The sequence below is a fragment of the Neodiprion pinetum genome, chromosome 2, assembly GCF_021155775.2.
Source record: "Neodiprion pinetum isolate iyNeoPine1 chromosome 2, iyNeoPine1.2, whole genome shotgun sequence".
NCBI lineage: Eukaryota > Metazoa > Arthropoda > Insecta > Hymenoptera > Diprionidae > Neodiprion > Neodiprion pinetum.
This window is the reverse complement of record NC_060233.1, coordinates 2,602,287-2,620,392: the sequence shown is the minus strand read 5'-3', so window position 1 is coordinate 2,620,392 and position 18,106 is coordinate 2,602,287. Positions and strand designations below refer to the sequence as shown.

General features: G+C 35.7%; 2 protein-coding genes across 3 annotated transcripts in view; both read right to left on the bottom strand.

Moving 5' to 3' along the window:
* LOC124212774 (proton-coupled amino acid transporter-like protein pathetic) overlaps positions 1 to 2,202 on the bottom strand; it is a 36,726-nt gene extending 34,524 nt beyond the window's left edge. Inside the window, exon 1 of the mRNA XM_046613196.2 lies at positions 1,735 to 2,202. Coding sequence (XP_046469152.1) covers positions 1,735 to 1,785 — 51 coding nt within the window. The 5' untranslated portion in view covers positions 1,786 to 2,202. The remainder of the gene's footprint in view (positions 1 to 1,734) is intronic.
* A 6,296-nt stretch (positions 2,203 to 8,498) lies between these two features.
* The window catches only part of LOC124211891 (probable cytochrome P450 4aa1), a 43,183-nt gene continuing 33,575 nt past the window's right edge, over positions 8,499 to 18,106 (bottom strand). The window contains exons 8-9 of one of the 2 annotated variants that reach the window (XR_006881534.2): positions 10,298 to 10,371; positions 8,499 to 8,687 (exon numbers count right to left, since the gene is read on the bottom strand). The gene's annotated coding sequence lies outside the window, so the exon portion shown is untranslated. Of the gene's footprint in view, positions 8,688 to 10,114; positions 10,372 to 18,106 lie in introns of those variants that run through there. The other variant, XM_046611406.2, reaches the window with a different exon arrangement.

Below are 18,106 nucleotides of genomic sequence, written 5' to 3'. Positions count from 1 at the left end.
AGAGAGTGTCAAAATTAACAGCAATTAAGCGCGTCGTCGTTATATTGATAAAAGAAAAATAAAAAAAGAGTAGAATAAAAACGGAGCGAGAAAGAGAAAGAGTGAGGAAAAAGTTATATAAATTTTCTTTTTCCTTTTATTCAATATTCAGAAAATTTTCCTCCGGCAATGATTTACAATGTACAAATGCGACGAGTTCACAATCCTGACTCATTGTCAAAAGTTTTTCAATAGTATAAAAGTACGGATTCATTTATATATTGATGAATTGTTCAGAAAAACATTTTTCGGGTTTAGATTTCCGTTCGTGGATGTATGTGAAACGGGGCACAGGTGAATTTGACGTGTGAACAGAAAAATTATAACCTAAAAGTCGGGCGCATCGAATCCTTCAGAATCTGCAAGTTTACATGACAGACAAAAAATAATTCCCCATGCACAATCGCCGTCAAGTTGGCAACAATATCAAGTTTAGTAACATTATGGCAACAAAAACAAATCCCTAGTAGAGATGAAAGAGAATAGGGATTCAAACAAGCAATCGTTACAAAATTGTCTTGACACACTTGGTAACTCAAATCGCTTCAACTGTTTTTTTTTTTCTTCGTGAAATTAGTGTACATCCAACGAACCGTCAAAACAAAAAAATACGGAATTCTAGGGACTTTTTTATTTAGTTGTAAACCTATCCTAGACTTCGAAACTCAAATCGCTTGAACTGTTTTTTTTTTTCTTCACGAAGTTCGTGTACATGCAACTAATGACCAAAACAAAAAATTACGGAATTCTAGGGACTTTTTCATTTAGTTGTAAACTTATCCTAGACTTCGCAACTCAAATCGTTTAAACCGTTTCACTCTTCTTCATAAAATCAATGCACATATAACGAACCGCCAAAAAAAAAAAAACCCCGAAATTCTGGAGACTTTTTAATTTTGTCGAATCAGCTCCGCTATCCGCAGATTGATCGTAAAACTGTTCTAGACATCGAAATTCTCGCAGATTCCTGAATGAATTAACCTTATGGTTCACGAGCGCGTTTTACGATTCACTTAATGAGATTCGAGGGAAGTGAGGAAAGGAAACAGCGTCAAAAGGGGAAATACCGAGGTTCCAATTCTGAAGAAATTCGTTCCCCGTAAGCAAATGACAACATTTAACAGGTACCAGTGTATATAAAGAAGCCAAGACTAATTACGTCACTGCGGTAACGATGACGACGATGACGACGATACGCAAAGCGGTTTTTACAGTGTCAAAATATCATTACGAGCTATAATAAGATTTGATATCCATTCTCATCGTCCTCGTGCGTAAATAATATTAATTGCAGTAAAAATTTTTTTTTAAAACAATTAAACTACCGCGATTATCATCGTTGTGTCGCAAGAAAAGCGAGGAATAAGGGTGGGGGGGGGGGGGGGGGGGGGAAATAACCAAGCGATTAACATAATGTAACGGAATTTTTCCATGCTTGGCCTATACCGCGTTTATATGTATAATATATCGCATGCATGCGTAAACTTATGTACATGAAAATTCAACGACGATGACAGGCGGCAGCTGCGCTATTATAATCGACATTACTAACGCCGGTATTTAAAAATGGTCACAAGGTAGGTGAAAATAAATAATCATCCATGTACAGGGTGGATTGTGAAAAAGGATCAAGAATTGCGTGAAATATATTAGTTAAAAATAGAAAAGTTAAAGAAGTATGAATTTTTCACTCACCATAAGGTTAGCCCCGTGAACAGGAGGGGCTCCATGCATCTTGTTCGACATCCCGAGTACGGAATAATTTTACGGCTTTCGATTTATTATATTATTCGATATACAAGTACGCTGATCTCTTTGTATATCTTTTCAACTCCGACGCACAATTTTTGTTTCTTCTTTTCGTAATATTTCCAGGCTTTCGCAGAGTGACAATAATCCAAAAAATTACCCAAAATTACTTTTGCCGTATTTACGTATATACCAGGTATATATATATATGTATATATATCCCTTCCCGCCGTCGATAATATCTTCTTTTATATTCTTTCTTCTCCTCTCCTTATATACCTGACAGTACGTATATATATCCTTGCAAATATCCTCGGACAATACTTGTTGTTGTTATTTTCTCTTCGTCTTCGAAAAATTATTATACACTTTTTTGTTTGTTTGTTTGTCTTTTCTCTCTCTCTCTCTCTCTCTCTCTATATATATATATATATATATATATATATATATATAGATATTATTGTAAATCGACAAACATGAAAAAAGGAAACGTGCGGATGACGAATTTATAAAAAAAAATAAAAATAAAAATAAAACAATAATAAAGAACGAAAATTAATTGAAAAACAAAAAAAACTCGAATCACACAGCTGCTGGCGAGGTCAGTTTTACCTCGCGTGTAACCAAAAATTCTCTCCTTTTTTTTTATATATACATATATGCGTGTACATATATTGTATACTACATGTATATGTATATATGTATATTTATTTATAAAATATACGTGACGAGATGTTAACGTTACAATCGATTTATATATTTTCACGGAGCTGATGCGATTTCGTACGTGTCTCGACAGGCTATGAAACCGTCGACGTTCCGGTGTGTCCCGAGCTGGTCTCTCTCGCTTGGTTTCTTCTCCCTCTCCTTCACCCTTCTTCATCCCCACCACACACCGGAACCCCGTTCCGCCGGTAAATATCCATTCTTAGTTCTCTACGTTCCGCGATGCCGAGAGAGCACATGGCTCCCCCCCCTCCCTCCCTCCCCTTACCGACCCTCCCCCACCACGCCTCGCTTCGGGCAAAAATCGTCAATTCAACGTAGACTTTATTCCCTCCTCCTCCTACTCTCTAACGGCCCGCTTCCTCCCCTCCAGCCCCGCCGGCGCTCCGTCATCCCCTCCACTCTCGATTACTCGCGTTCTATTGCTCCCAACCCCCGTTAGCCGGTTGATCCATGAGTCGCAGCCGGCGTTTTGGGATTTTTTACCGCTACGAGCAACCCTCGAATACATACATATATATATATATATATATATGTGTGTGTGTACAAGTTGAGATTCGAGGTAAAATTAGGAACGACGAAGATCGTTTTATTATCGTCGTCGTCTGTGAAAGACCCCGCGGGTTTTCAAAGCCTCCGCAAACCGAGTTCCGGACTGGTATACGTAATAATGTTTGTGTGATTTATGAGGGATGACGATGCGCGAATGGAGTTTTATGATTTTTAACTAGCGCGCGCGTTTGTGTCGTATTTTTGTACATTTGTTATAATTAACTGATGTCGGAATGTGTGTAATAGAGGAATTGATATATGGGGGGGGGGGATTTTGTCGGGAGAGTTTGACGACCGGAGATATTAATGCGGTTAATGCAATTGTTTGGAAAGATTGTTTTGCTTGATTACGTGTACCTACCTAAGATTCCGGTGAAAATTTCTTATAAATAGATATATTTATTACGCGCTTGTGACAAACGATTAATATTTATTATACGTTGTTTGAATTGTAAATTTATTATAATTATATATACGCATTATACGCATATAATATATATATATATATATATACATACATATCGTCGACGAGTGAATTAGAATTAATTCCGTGAATCGGAAATTTTTCGAGTATTAAGAATCTGTTGAATCGTTCTCCGATCGATTTGACGTGAAATTAAAAAATAAAAAAATTTTTTTTTATACACCAATCACGCAACTTCAATCGTCTGATAAAATGAAGCTTGCAAAGACTAAAAATATATTCGTAATCACCGTGCAAGCGTTATTAAAATTTCCCGGGAAATTTGTCTCGGTGTTACAAACAGTTTTATACGATGACGAAAAATCACGTTGTTGAAACGTTATCATGATTCGGATGACAATATGTGTAAATTAAAAAAAAAAAACCACTACTGCGAGTCAATTCATTCTCATTACGTATATCAGTAATCAAACATCAAAATTCGCGTGATTATGATTCACGATCTGCGGAACTGAACGAGAACAAAGCTGCGAATGATTACCGATCGGAAGAACGATACTTGTACTTGTAAAATGTACAAAGTAAATTTTCACTTCTTACCGCGAGACACGGAATTACAACGAAAAATGAAGAACGCTGTTTCATCGTGAAAATTGGGAAAATCCCACAGACATTATTTAGTTCGTTATAACGACATACACGCACCAATATTATATACAACATATTATAAATTCCCAGAACATTAGATTCGACGCTTTGACTTCCGATCGATAATTAATCACTGCGAGAAGCGCCGAATCTTTATGACTAAACATTTCTACTTATTTATACATATACATATATATATATATATATATATATTATATGTATACAGTTATAACAGGCTTAGAATGTTTTCACTTTCATTTTATAGTAGAATATAAAAAAAAAATTTCAAAAAAATGGCAAACTTCGTCGATACTTTTCCACGTCTGTAAAATATATGCGCAAAATATTAGATGACGATGATGATTGTTGTTATTACTGTCGGTGGTTTTTTTTTTTTTTTTTTTTTTTTTTGCGTTTTCATTATTATTATTATTATTATTACTACTTGTCGACTTCGTTTGACAGAATGTAAATTATTTGCATATTAGGCGTGTAGGGACGACTTTGACATAATACATACCAAAGTGAATTATCCGCAAATTTGCATGTCGTAACTTCGTGCCTTGTCTCATAAAAATTTGCCTCTGTGGACGTTTTATTTTTTTTTTTTTTTTTGTTTTTCTTCATTTTTCTTCTCAATATACGCTCAATGATTCACTCTGTCTCTGCGGTATAACTAACAGTCATCGCATCTATTGTTTTTAGTGTACGTATAAATATATACATATATATGTATACACGTATAGGTATGTATGTTGTATAATATAGGTGAAATGTTTAATACGGCGAATTGTTGAGTGCGTGTATGTATAAATGTAAGATTGCCGAGTCATCAAGACGTTCGAACGTTCAAATTTTCCATTCCACTACATGCTAAATAAATGTAATTTGGAATATTTTTTCGCAAACGCGGTACACTTTTTAATCGTACAACGTTAATATCGAATATTACAGGAAATTGACATTCCGAATAATACACGCTTGTACAACAATGTTAATCAGGTGCGATTATCGTACGCGGTAAGAAAAAAGGCAAACGAAAGTAACGATTAATTGCGATATGCGGACGCAAAAAAAAAGAAGTAAAACGAAACGCCTTAATTTTGTACTCATTGAGTTTGAAAACGCGAGAGGAAAAACAAAAAAAAAACCTTCGAAACGGTTTACAAGGTATTCAATTATCGGTTTGATGTCGATATCGGACGTATAATAATCCTAAATATATATATATATATATATATATATACATATATGTGTATGTATATGTATGTGAACGATTGATTATTGCATTACAGTTTCGACAATTATTGCAATTCTGCAGATACGCTTACGATTATAAACTGAGAATATATTTTTTCATCGATATAGGTATATCACGATAACGTAGATCGATTACTATTATTATTCGGCGAAACTGAACGATTAAAAAGGATCTCGAGATACATTCTACGTATGTGTACATAAGCGTCATCATCATCGACGATATAATAAATATAATGAAACATTCTTCTCGTATCTGGAAAGATATGACTTACAATATAAATTTTCCATTCAATGTTTCTTTTTTTCTTCTTTTCCTCCCAGTGTGTCATATTTTATTTCGACACGTTACGTGTTACGTTTGATTGAAAACGAAGCGCGAGTAAGGGGGAAAAAAAAAAAAATTACGGAAGCATCGAACTTGAGTTTTTTTTCTAACCCATTCGATTTTTACGATTTTCTCGAAATATAAAGCACACTGAGAAAAATTTCATTTGCTAAAGTGACTAGAAAAATTCGGTAAAACAGATATAGTTGAAAAAAACTGTTTGAATATTGTTGGAATTACGAAAAACGAGGTACGCGTAAACATTTTGCGTTATCGTCGATCCTTTTTTGGTTATAGCAACGGAAAATCAGTTTCCGAGGTTTACTCTACTTTGTTTAGTCAAACGAGGCTTTAACGTCAATTTTTCGTTGCACGAGCGTTAAATTTTCGCAACAGTTGCAAGAAAATATAGCAACGGCGATCGTAGTGAGAAAGAATAGCAACGGATACTAGACTTTCCGGTAACGGCTAGAAATCTAATTTTCATTTTCTACCTGGAACTATATTTTTCGATTGTGGTAGAAAATAAAAATAGTTAAGAGCTGAGCGGCAACCGGAGCTAAAAATTTCTCTCAGTGCGTGTTAAATAATAGTCGAAGTATATGAAATAGGAGTTAAATTTTCTGACCAATCGATCGCCGCTATTTATTTTCCAAGAATCATTCTCGCAAGGCGAGAAAAAACGTAAATTTTCGAGTAAAGGAAAGAAAGAAAAACTCGATTTCTGAAACATTTACAAAAACATCCCAATATCGTTCAAAAAGTATTTATTCACTCAAATGACGGCATTTTGAGTCCATATTTTCATTAGCAACTTGGCAGTGTGTATGTTTTACAGAAATGAAAAATAAAAAAAAAAAAAAAAAAAACTGCAGTAAATCACTTATATTATTTATTCCAGTCTCTAACTTGTTATATTCATTGTAAATATATCAACGACCTTTCTTCACGTATGAAAATTATTCTTCGGATTGTTCGTTTAATCCCCACTCCCCGATAAGTTGTAATAAATATTCACACGATATAAAAAGCAATTTATCTTTATGCAGAAAATAATAACCTCTGCAGAAATTGTTGGGAATATCTACGGTACTTTTCCTACTTCACGTATGCATACCGCATTATAAGTTCTCGATTAATTTTTTTCTCAAGCATTATTTATTCGTATCAGGGTGGTTTTTTTTTTTTTTACGTACACTTCGAAAAGTTAGTTTTTAGTCTCGAACGAAGCCTCGTGAAACCGGAACTCGGTGGCAAAATTCTAAAAGGTGACCAATCCGTTTTTCAATTTCCCAGACACTCTAACCGAAATATCTCGAAAACCATACAAGTTGGAAAGTTGTTTTTGGTTTCATTTTGTAGATTATCAAATTTTCTATAAAAAAAAAAGGCCGAGACCACTTTACACTTAAATGTTCATCTCGTATTCGATACAAACGTTTAAAGTTGGGTGCATCGAGTAAACGAACGAAGATGCTTGTCACCTTGTGAATTTTTATCTCACCCGTCTTCTAAGTTGATAAAAATAACGTCACGCAGTAGTCACGACCTGTTTCAAAGAACATTTGCCTATCCGCAAAGTGAAACCAAGAACAGTTTCCGAACTTGTACAGTTATCGCAATATTTCGTTTAAAGTGTTCCGAAAAATTCAAACCTAATGCGTCACCTTTTAGAATTTTGCCTACCGAGTTCCGCTTTCACGAGGCTTCGTCCGAGGCTAAAAAAAACTAACTTTTCGAAGCGTACGTAAGACGGTAAAAAAAAAAAAAAAAAAAAGAAAAAGAAGTTTAAAAAGAAACCCTAACCTAACACGTACGTTTAATAATAATTTCTCACACACGCCTGTAACATATATTATAATTATTATTACATACACAGGAAATATAAAGCGTTGGCTAATTTTTTTTTCATTTTCTCATTTTATACTTCGCGTATGCTTATAATTGTTATTACGAGACGTCACCCGGTGTAAAAATCAGTCTCAAGTATCGAGGTGGATAGTTTGTACGATGTGACACAAAACGAGAGATATGTAGAAGAGACGAATCGTATTTCACCTAATGTTACACATATGCATACACGCGTAATATATATATATATATATATATATACACACACACACACGTGTATAATAATTGAAACTAGACGGTGGCGCATTAGCGGCATTTCACCTTTGTCGGCGGCGTCGATCCGTTTCGCACACACGTCTAAATTTGCATTCCGGTATACGTATGTAAAAATCCACATACATTACGTGCAGAAAAGCATGAAACTCTACACCCGTATACGTGAGAAAATAAGTCTGCACAATTATATATACATATATATATATATCGTCTATTTATTCTCATGCAAATGTACACAACATTTGTCGTATGTATAACCGATACGCAAATGAACGTGCATGTATGTATACATACCTATATATATATATATATATATACACACAGACACGCACATTATTCGCACACATTAGCAATGCTATACGACGAAGATTTTGCAAAGGTATAACAACGCACGCCTCGAGAGTCACAGTCCGTCCTCTTCGTATTCTTCGTCTATATTATAAACCGGCAAAACTTTAACTGCGCAGTTAAGAATCGTTGGACCCAGGTATATATATATATATATAAATATAAATATGTTTATATACATAGATATATGATGTACACCACGTACCCTAAGGAACGTTCACGTGCCGTTCAGCAACGGATTAGTTCCAGGTTCAAGATTTTGCCTACAGCAACCGTGCATAGATGGAAAAATTCTTTACATAACTGTGACCGCTGCTTTATTCTTCCAGGCTCTTTCCTATTTTTAATATTTTTTTAATTCATCTTACCTGTGATTCCGTTTTTTTTTTTTCTTCTCTCAACTCCGTTTCTCTTCCTTTTCCTTTTTCGTCGCGATCGCGCATGTGGCACGGTGCAAATCTCTCGTACGTACAATGTGGCACAAAACTGGTGAGAAAAGAGTTGAATAAAAACGGGTAAAGAATAAAGAAAAAAAAAAATTAAAAAAAAGAAAAAGATGTAAAAAAAAAAAAATTCCTACGGTTCGTAATAATATTGCAATCAAGGTCCGACTGGCGGATATACTTTTATACGTATATTTATATATATATATATATATATGAACATATTATCCGTATCTATGTAGTTACACCTGGATAACTGGGCGTCTATAACGTACAACTACCGATAAATTGCGTGGCAGTCCGTCGATCGATGACTGTGAAAAATCGCGACGACGATAGTGAAACAGGACGAGAAATCGGATGTTCGCGAGTAAATTCACGTTGTTGAATAATGACGGAGAAAAAAAATTATTTTTCAAAAATCATTTAAAATAATAATAATAATAATGATGATGATGATGATGATGATGATGATGACGATGACGATGATGATGATAATGTCGCACGGGGCGTGAGAAAATTCAAAACTCTAATTTTTTATTACACTGACGCATCGATACACGACAATTATTACATGTACAAATTACGCGAAATATTTTTATTGCATCGCTTTATACAGTCCAATATATATATATATATATACAATAATATATGATTTGCCGAATACGCGATTAGTTACACGTAACGTACGTAAAATATATTTCTATGCAACAAGTATAAGGAAAAATAACGAGTTTTGTTTTGTTTTTTTCTCTTTTTTTTTAAAAAATTATTTCACTATGATTCGTTGGATTAAAAACATCCGTGTAGCCAGTTTCGTTTCCTTATCGCGCGGGAATTTTAACAAGAGTGACGAAAATGTATTGTTGTTGTTATTATTGTTATTATTATTATTATCGTAATCGGTGAATGTCGAAGGTCAATATGTTTCTTAAACTGCGATCGGTTTGTCGTATATACACCTACGCACGTCTAAATACAATATGTGAATATGTATGAATAAAACGTGCGTATTTGTGTAACGGATGAGCACCTACCACGCGTAAATGTATAAAATAATATCCAGTTTAAACTAGATCGGAAACTGGTTGCTACGGTGCCTGCTTTGATAATGATATGTCGCGTATCAATATACTTTCATGTACGTATACATGTATGTATATAAATATGAACGTAGATACAAGAAATCGTAATGTTAAAAGTCCAGGTCTTCGAGGCGTGATTCGGTTATAAAATTCTATGATAATTATTACCGACGATTGATTATGCCGATACATACAATATATACGTGTTATACACGTATACGAACCGATATGGTTATGTCCAACAGTTTATACGCAATGTTCGTATAAAATTTGAAGAAGAAAATAAAGCAAGATGGAGAAAATAAATAACTGATGTAAATGATGAAAGGAAATACAAAGATTCTCATGTTTCTTTCTTTCTTGTAACAAAAGGAACGTACGTCCGATATAATAATACAAACGATAAATAATTGGCTAATGTATTTTTGTATTTACTTATTTTTATTCCTTTTTTCGATCATTTCATTCCCTACAGATGTGCGAAAATTGGCGTTAGACTTGAACTTCCCTACGTTGATTATTATCCACGCGATCTGTAATGTTATATAATAACGGTGTGAGGGGTTACCTTACGTGCGGTGCATCGATGTGACCGGAAGTCGTCGAGCAGGGTGCGACGCGTTGTCCGATAATAAAGTCATCCTGAAATTATAGACGGAGAATGAAATTAATTGAATTTATTTACCGAAACAATTCATGTACGTATATGGTGTATACAACGATTAACGTGATATACTCGTATAATATCATTGGGAAAATATCGGATATCTGTGTTAATAATTAATAACACCGATAAACACGAATTTTGATTTCTTCCAACTAACGAATAAAAGAAAAACCAGTTTTATTTTAACGAAGTTTGCTTTTTAGTAGAAACCAGAAAGATATTTCGGATTATGAGAAAAATTACCTACTCTTTCAAAACATTTATTGTAAATAACAATCGAAAAAAACTTCAGATTCACATTTAAATCACTTTTATACAAAAATAATATTGTTTCGGTTTTTTATCATCTGAATAATTGAAATGACAGATTTTCTTCAATCGGGAATCAGACTTTTTCGAAAAACATTAATTTTCATCCGTTTAATATCACTTGACGTATAATAAATCACGTACACAAATCCCAGGCACAAAATCTCTGTATACTTTTGCTAGGGAAATTATCAAATCGTTATTATTTCACCCAAGACTACAGAAGCAAACTTCCAAGGGTCGGTGTATATATTTTTCCATCGTTTCGATGCATGAGAAATAAAAAAAACTAATTAACTAAACCGGGGCACAAAAATAAAATATTTTTTTTTTTTTTTTTTTCGTTGAATCAATTTAATAATTCCACCGTGAGATTTCCGCGGTAAAAATATTTGTGAAATAATAATAATAATAATATACATCGTATATGAACCGTTATCTCGTATAAATAACGCTCGTAAAGCGGCAGTCCGATTATCAATTATTTCTTGTTCACATCCGTCAACGCGGTTTTCAAAATATTACAATAAGTACGTACATGTAACATCATGTATTACGTATATCTAATCAATCTCCGGAGGAATATCATTTCAAATGCATGCATGTCAGTGTCACGGCCAATCGGCGGTTATCTGTACGTATAAAATATATATGTACGTAAGGTCAGGCAGAAGAGCGTGAATGATAGCAAGAAACATCGCAGATATGAAACGAAGCCAGACGGCGTGAATAGATTACAAGCGGAAATTGTACATCACGAGGTGTTTTCCCCTTTCTCGAGACTCTGGGCGAGCGTAGAAAGTAAAGAGAAAGAAAAAAAAAACTTCGGGATTTCTCGCTGCGTCACTATTTACATGTAATAGTAAAACTGCACGGATCATCGTCGAAGTTGAATGAAATTTTCCATTCAATTAACGTGATATGAGGTTTGCAATTGTTTGTCGCGATCTATGCATATATTTATAATTACACGTTGTACGTGAGATTTTTTCAGAATTTGATGTGACAAGAAAAAAAGGAGGAAGAAGAAGCATCGATATGCCTAAATTTCATATTTACACTCATCAAGCTTCTTCGTCAATTATTATACACCGATCAGACCCGTTTTGCACAATTTATACGGCCTGTTTTACTCGGGCAGATCTGAGTAAGAATTTGAAACAAGTTTCATGTAAATCGGTCGACTGGTTCTCGAGTTTATAACAAACAAAGAAGCAGTTGGTACGAAATTGAGGTTAGGTTTTCGTAGTGTCAGATTTGTTCGCAACAGCGCATGCGCGCAGCAGGGTTGCCACCCTATCGGACGAACATTTCTTTAAATGGCGCCGTAACAATTCTTTACATTTCTTGTTCGGATGGCACGACAATAATTCTTCATATTTCTCCTTTTTAAGAGTGATGTTTGACGCTACTGAAACTCAATAAACAGAGGAATACGTAACATATTTCATCTTTTCGCTCTACAATATAGACAATTTTCCTGGTAATATATAATGATAATTAGTGGACGAGATAACGCAGACTGATTTATATATTCTCCAATCTGAATTGTAAATGGATATAAAGATATTAGGAACTTTTCCTTATGTAATGTATGTTTATTTTAATATTTAAGACCACCAACTTATCAAATAAATGGGTTTTAAAATTACAGAGTCTATCTGACTCATGCATATCTCCTCAGGAACCTCACAATTGATTGATTTTTAGTCTGTTGTTTCGATTTCACAGACCATATTTAGATATTTCGTCAAAGATCTTCAGATTTTCTTCAGATTCCAGCCTAAGCGACAAAATTTCATAAATAAGAAGACAATTTTTCTTTTTTCTTTGAACGATCTCTAACTTCTCTACATCTAATTGTAAACAAACGTCTTCAAGGTTGGCAACGCTGGCCGGCAGTACTGAAAAGACCGCTTTTAACTCGTGGGACAAATATTGAAAACACGTGAGGCAAAAAGACCGTTGCCTCCTTGTAGCGCACGATTCTTTACATAACAAGAGTATGTCACGCGTTTTTTACCAAGCACAAAATTGAGGTTAGGATCGCGTAATGTCAGGTTTGTTCGCGACAGCGCATGCGCGTAGTACGAAAAAAAAAAAACCCCACTTTTAACTCCTAGTACTCAAAAGTAGTCCTTTCAGCACTCCGCGCATGCGCCTTAGCAGTCTCACTCTACCGTCATAGAAACGGGTACTTTTTGTACGGAAAACGCGAATAGAAAAAGATCTAAAACATGCTCGCGTTATGTTAAACATTTTCTACGTTAGTGTAGATTTGGCCCGAATCGGCTCGGATCGAAGCGTCTTGCGGATTGACAGAGAGATAGAGATAGAGAGAGATAGAGAGAGAGAGAGAGAGATAGAGAAACCTCGTGATCTCGACGAGTCTCGAGCTCGCACAGGCAGCACGGTTTTATCCGAAGCACGTGCAGGCGATTCGCGATCAGAGCCTCATTCACGGCTGGAATCGAGTCTCGCGCGTCGAAGTCGACCGAACGTTCATCCGTGACTCGAGACGGCCGGCAATCAGCTCCGGGGCGAATTACCCAGACGCCCTTGAGTTGTGCAACCGGATGACAAGGAGAAGTTACTATCGGAACGGCAACGCCAACGCGAAAGACCCTGCGGTGCTTTCCGAACCTTGTTATACGAGTCTATCATTGAATTCGTGTTCGTACCTTGGGTTCATTCTATTTTTAGAATTCGATGCTACTGGTTAGGCGTTAAGGTGTTATATATTTTCGTTTTCTAATCGTTGGCGAATAAGTAGAGAATTTCGATGCAGATTCCGCATCAGCTTCGTACGACATATTGAATTTATGTGCTAGGGAATTTGTTTCTGGTAATTAACATTACTCGGCGATTCTCAACTTTTGACTAAAAATGGTTTTTAATTTATTATAAACTTGTGGAAAATTTGATTTATCTACGACTTCGGTAGCGGCAATTGTTTTTTTTTTTTTTTTTTTTTTTCATCTAAGACCGTTATTTTCTCGCTTCAACCATAAATTCAAGATGGCGGACAAAGCTACGGGAGATTCTGAAATATATTTGAAAAAACAAATAAATGAACAGCGCATCTACAGCTTCTATTCGTCCGTAATGTGCAATGATCGTTATTGTTAGTGGATTATAAGCGGATTATAACGGATTATGAAAATACAAACGAGATATCGTTGAATATTAGTCACCTGGTTTTTTTTTTTCTTTTTTTTCTACTTACACTAACAGTTAAAATTCATTTTCAACTCATTCAATGAAACAATTGTGTGATTATATCAATTCCGTATACCCAATAATTGATTTTAATTGGTGAATAAGAAGCGTTTGAAACCATGGCATCCATTATTTTTTATTTCCTTCTTCCTTTAGTATTTTTCAGGGCGTGACCAAGAAATAAAAAATAAATAAAAAAAATTCGTATCAAAAGTTAACAGGACAAAATCGATCTATACTCAAACTAGCAATGATTTCGCTAATAAAAAAAAAAAAATGTCTCCCCTTTTAGACGCAAGATCTTGCAAAGTGTATTTTCCACGTCATGTAACAAAGTCCCGCGACACTCTAAAACAAAAAAAGTAGAATAAAATTGTCAATTATGAGGTTCACAGCCTCATCAAGATTGTCCGAAATGCCCCGTACAGATATTGTCATACCATATACAGACGTGGCACATACAGCAATAGCTACAAGTGTACGTAAATCTTTCAAACGTTATAAAACATGACGATCTCCTTATAGAGGATATTTTAATAAAAAATTTTATTGACTGATTCACCGTAACACATATACCTAACTTTCAGTGGGTGTATTAGGTATGTCGCGTGCGATGATGCATAATATGGGAAGAAACGGCGAGTTCACATTTGCAGTCTTTGGCATGTCCCACCTACCTAGATGATCTCTCTCTCTCTCTCTCTCTCTCTCTCTCGCTCTCTCTCTCTTCTCGCTCTCTCGAGTAATCGCGTTGGTCCAAAAAAAATTTAGCATATTCTCACGTACCGTATAACCTCTGTACACGAATGAGATATAGATCTAGGTATATTACATCGAATGTTGTATAGGTTGGTAGGCATTGGTATGCGTGGAAACGCGTTGCGAGAAATGCGGGGAATGACGTCACTCGACGATACTGATCGTGAAATTCATTCGCCGGAACGTCACTCGCTATACCCAAGACGTTGCTGTACAAGCTGTAAGAAACCAAACCAAATCGAACCAATCGAAATCGTTATTTTTGCCGCGTGTTTAAAATCCTGTAGAGAATCAGGTTCAATCGAGTCTTACACTCTGTATACGTAACTAACATACCGACAATGCAATCGTACTGCAACAGAAAAGAATCTGTACAAGTCAAATTCGCTCAATTTTCTAGAGTCAAGGACGACAAGGAATTCTCAATTCGTTTGTAATTAACGTACACACTGAGAGAAATTTTTATTTACGGTTTGCCGCTCAGTCCTTAACTATTTTCATTTTTTATCGCGACCGAAGAATATAGTTCCAGGTAGAAAATGAAAATTAGTTTTTTAGCCGTTACCGGAAAGTCTGGTATCCGTTACTATTCTTTCTCATTACGATCGCTGTTGCTATATTTTCTTGCAGCTGTTGCGAAAATTTAACGCTCGTGCAACGATAAATTGACGTTAAAGCCTTGTTTGACTAAAAAAGTAGAGTAAACCTCGGAAACTGATTTTCCGTTGCTATAACCAAAAAAGGATCGACGATAACGCAAAATGTTTACGCGTACCTCGTTTTTCGTAATTCCAACAATATTCAAACAGTTTTTTTCAACGATACCTGCTTTACTCAATTTTTCTAGTTGCTTAGTTGCTTCTAGTAACTTACTGTCTGACTATAAATTGACAAAAAAAAACACAGCCAGCGATATTCCGAAAGAAAGTAAAAAAATAAAATGTAACTCGGCAAGAACGAGGTTCATTTCATCGAAATATTCAAAAATTCCACTCTTACAATATTCAAAACTCCCCGACTTTTCCTCAACTTTTACATGGTGTAAAAAAATACGTACACAACAATCCTCGAATCTCTGTACAATAATCTCATAGCTTAACATTACACGCAACTGTTGTAACGAGTTTAAAAATATCAACGAAATTTCGTACCTCTCGTTATAAATGTAACAGGAATTACATCCGTATCTTTTTGTGTAAACGACGATAAGGAGAACGAACGAACGAAATGGCGAATCTATCTACGTACATATGTAGTTGTACCTGGTTAAATGCATGGTGTGTATGGTTATTGTATAACACAACATAGGTACCGTCGAATGGTTAAAGGCGAGAAGTTGAAGGGAGATCGAGGGGAATCGACCAGAGAAAAGTGGTGGTTAGAGGGGAGAGGTTGGTAGATACGACATTCTTAGAAGTGCGCAGCAGCAGCAGCAACTGCCTTTCGCCGTAGTCCAAGAGTCGTGTGCTTCTCTCTCCCCCTCTCTCTCTCTCTCTCTCTCCCTCACTCTCTCTCTCTCTGACTTCCACCGTCGGTACGTGCGTGCAGATGGATAGACAGAGACAGAGACAGAGAGAGAGATAAGAGATGCGGTGAAGGGGAAGAAAAGAAGGAGAGGGCGGGACGGCGGGGGGTGGCGGGGGGGGGGGGGGGAGTTTTGCGATAGGATCGCGTGTTCGGAGCGCTGACTTCGGCGACTCTTGCCGAGGGCAATATCTCTCTCTCTCTCTCTCTCTTTCTCTCTCTCTCCCCGACGGTAGGTATAATGCACACTATATGCCATGCGGATCAGGCAAGCTTGTGTTTGTAAATATTGATTACACAACGTTTTATACGTCACGTGCAGTCGTGCATGGTCTTCGACCAACTTGTGTCCCAAACCTATTACATACATACTTAGGTTTGCGACTTGAGAATGACCAAGAATAATCGATTATTCTCCCCTCCCCCCCCGCCCCGCCCTTGCCGATCAATCGAGTATAATCGATTATTTTTCAAACACGATAGGTTTTTGTTTTTTTTTTTTTTCACACTCACGCGAACTGAGAAATACAAGTATCGATATACGTTATTAAAGTATCGATTATTATCATCGTCTCAATTACCGAGTACACACCTATTTGATGTTATTGGTGAAAGACGGATGAATATTTTTACATGAAATTGAAATATATTTTGAATGAAATTGTCGTATTGTCGGAAAACTTTTCCGCTATTCGGACTAGGGATTAGGAAAATTTATGAAATTTTTTTGATTTCAAATGCACAGTTTTAAAAAAAAAAAAAGGATACGATCGATTAATTCTTTGTCGATTCGATCGAGTAGTGTTGGATTATTTTTAGCCTAATGACCACCGCTGTTAAATGCGTTAAACTCTGGACAACTTTGTGCTTTTCGTAGTTCCATGCTGACTTACACATGACGCACCATTTCGGGAGTTTCACTATTGCTTGGACAATTCACTTTATATACTCCATGCCGTCCGTAGTCTTCGGCATTCACGGCCTGCAGTTGGAGACGAAAAATCGAATACTGTAAGGTATGAGCAATGGTCTTAAGAAAAAAGCCTCGGAGCTATGAATTCAAATTCCTATTTCCCACTCTTTTATGTGATATATTTATGTGAGGTAAATTGTTTTTTATTTTTTTTTTTTTTAATACACGCGAGGACACGTTTATCTGTATATTTATATATAATGTGAGAGTTTTCATTCGTTTCAACGTTATAAATTAAACTTCGATTATGTATTAACAAACGGATTTAGACGTAGATGAAAATCTTTTGCCACAAGCTTCTGAAATTCTTTGAATGAATTTATTGATTGATTCGGATGACATATCGGCAGGTTGGAGAATCAAGTTTAAGGTATTTGCCGCAGGACATTTTTCGGATCTTATAATCACTTATTTATTGGATTCGAAGATATGACGAATGGCCATAATTAATTGAAAAGAAAATTTATCTATCGGTGCTGTACGACGATTTACTTAAATTTATTTCAATAACATTCTGAAGCTTCCCATCGCACTTTCAATGTCGAATTAGCAAAATATTTAACCTCGTTGATTTAGGTGAAATTCGGACGAGAAATCAAGCCCGAATGCGTGACAAGAAACTGTTCGAACCTGACACTTTAGAGTTAAAGCAACTTTCCAGCGAAGGCATTTCGAATGATACAAATCTGCTAACGACCTGATTCGTTTAACCCAAATGCTTAAACTCCATCGATCTCTCATAGCTAATTCTTAATGCAAAAGCTTGTCTTCGAACAGGTTTGACGGAATATCCAATCTATTCGCTTGGCGATTCAAGGATTTAATCACGATTCTCAAAAATAATGGTACGTTGGTAGGAAAGAATATGCAAAATTTGGAAGATCGATGCATTCGACCCTAACTTATAGATACAACACTCGCATGTC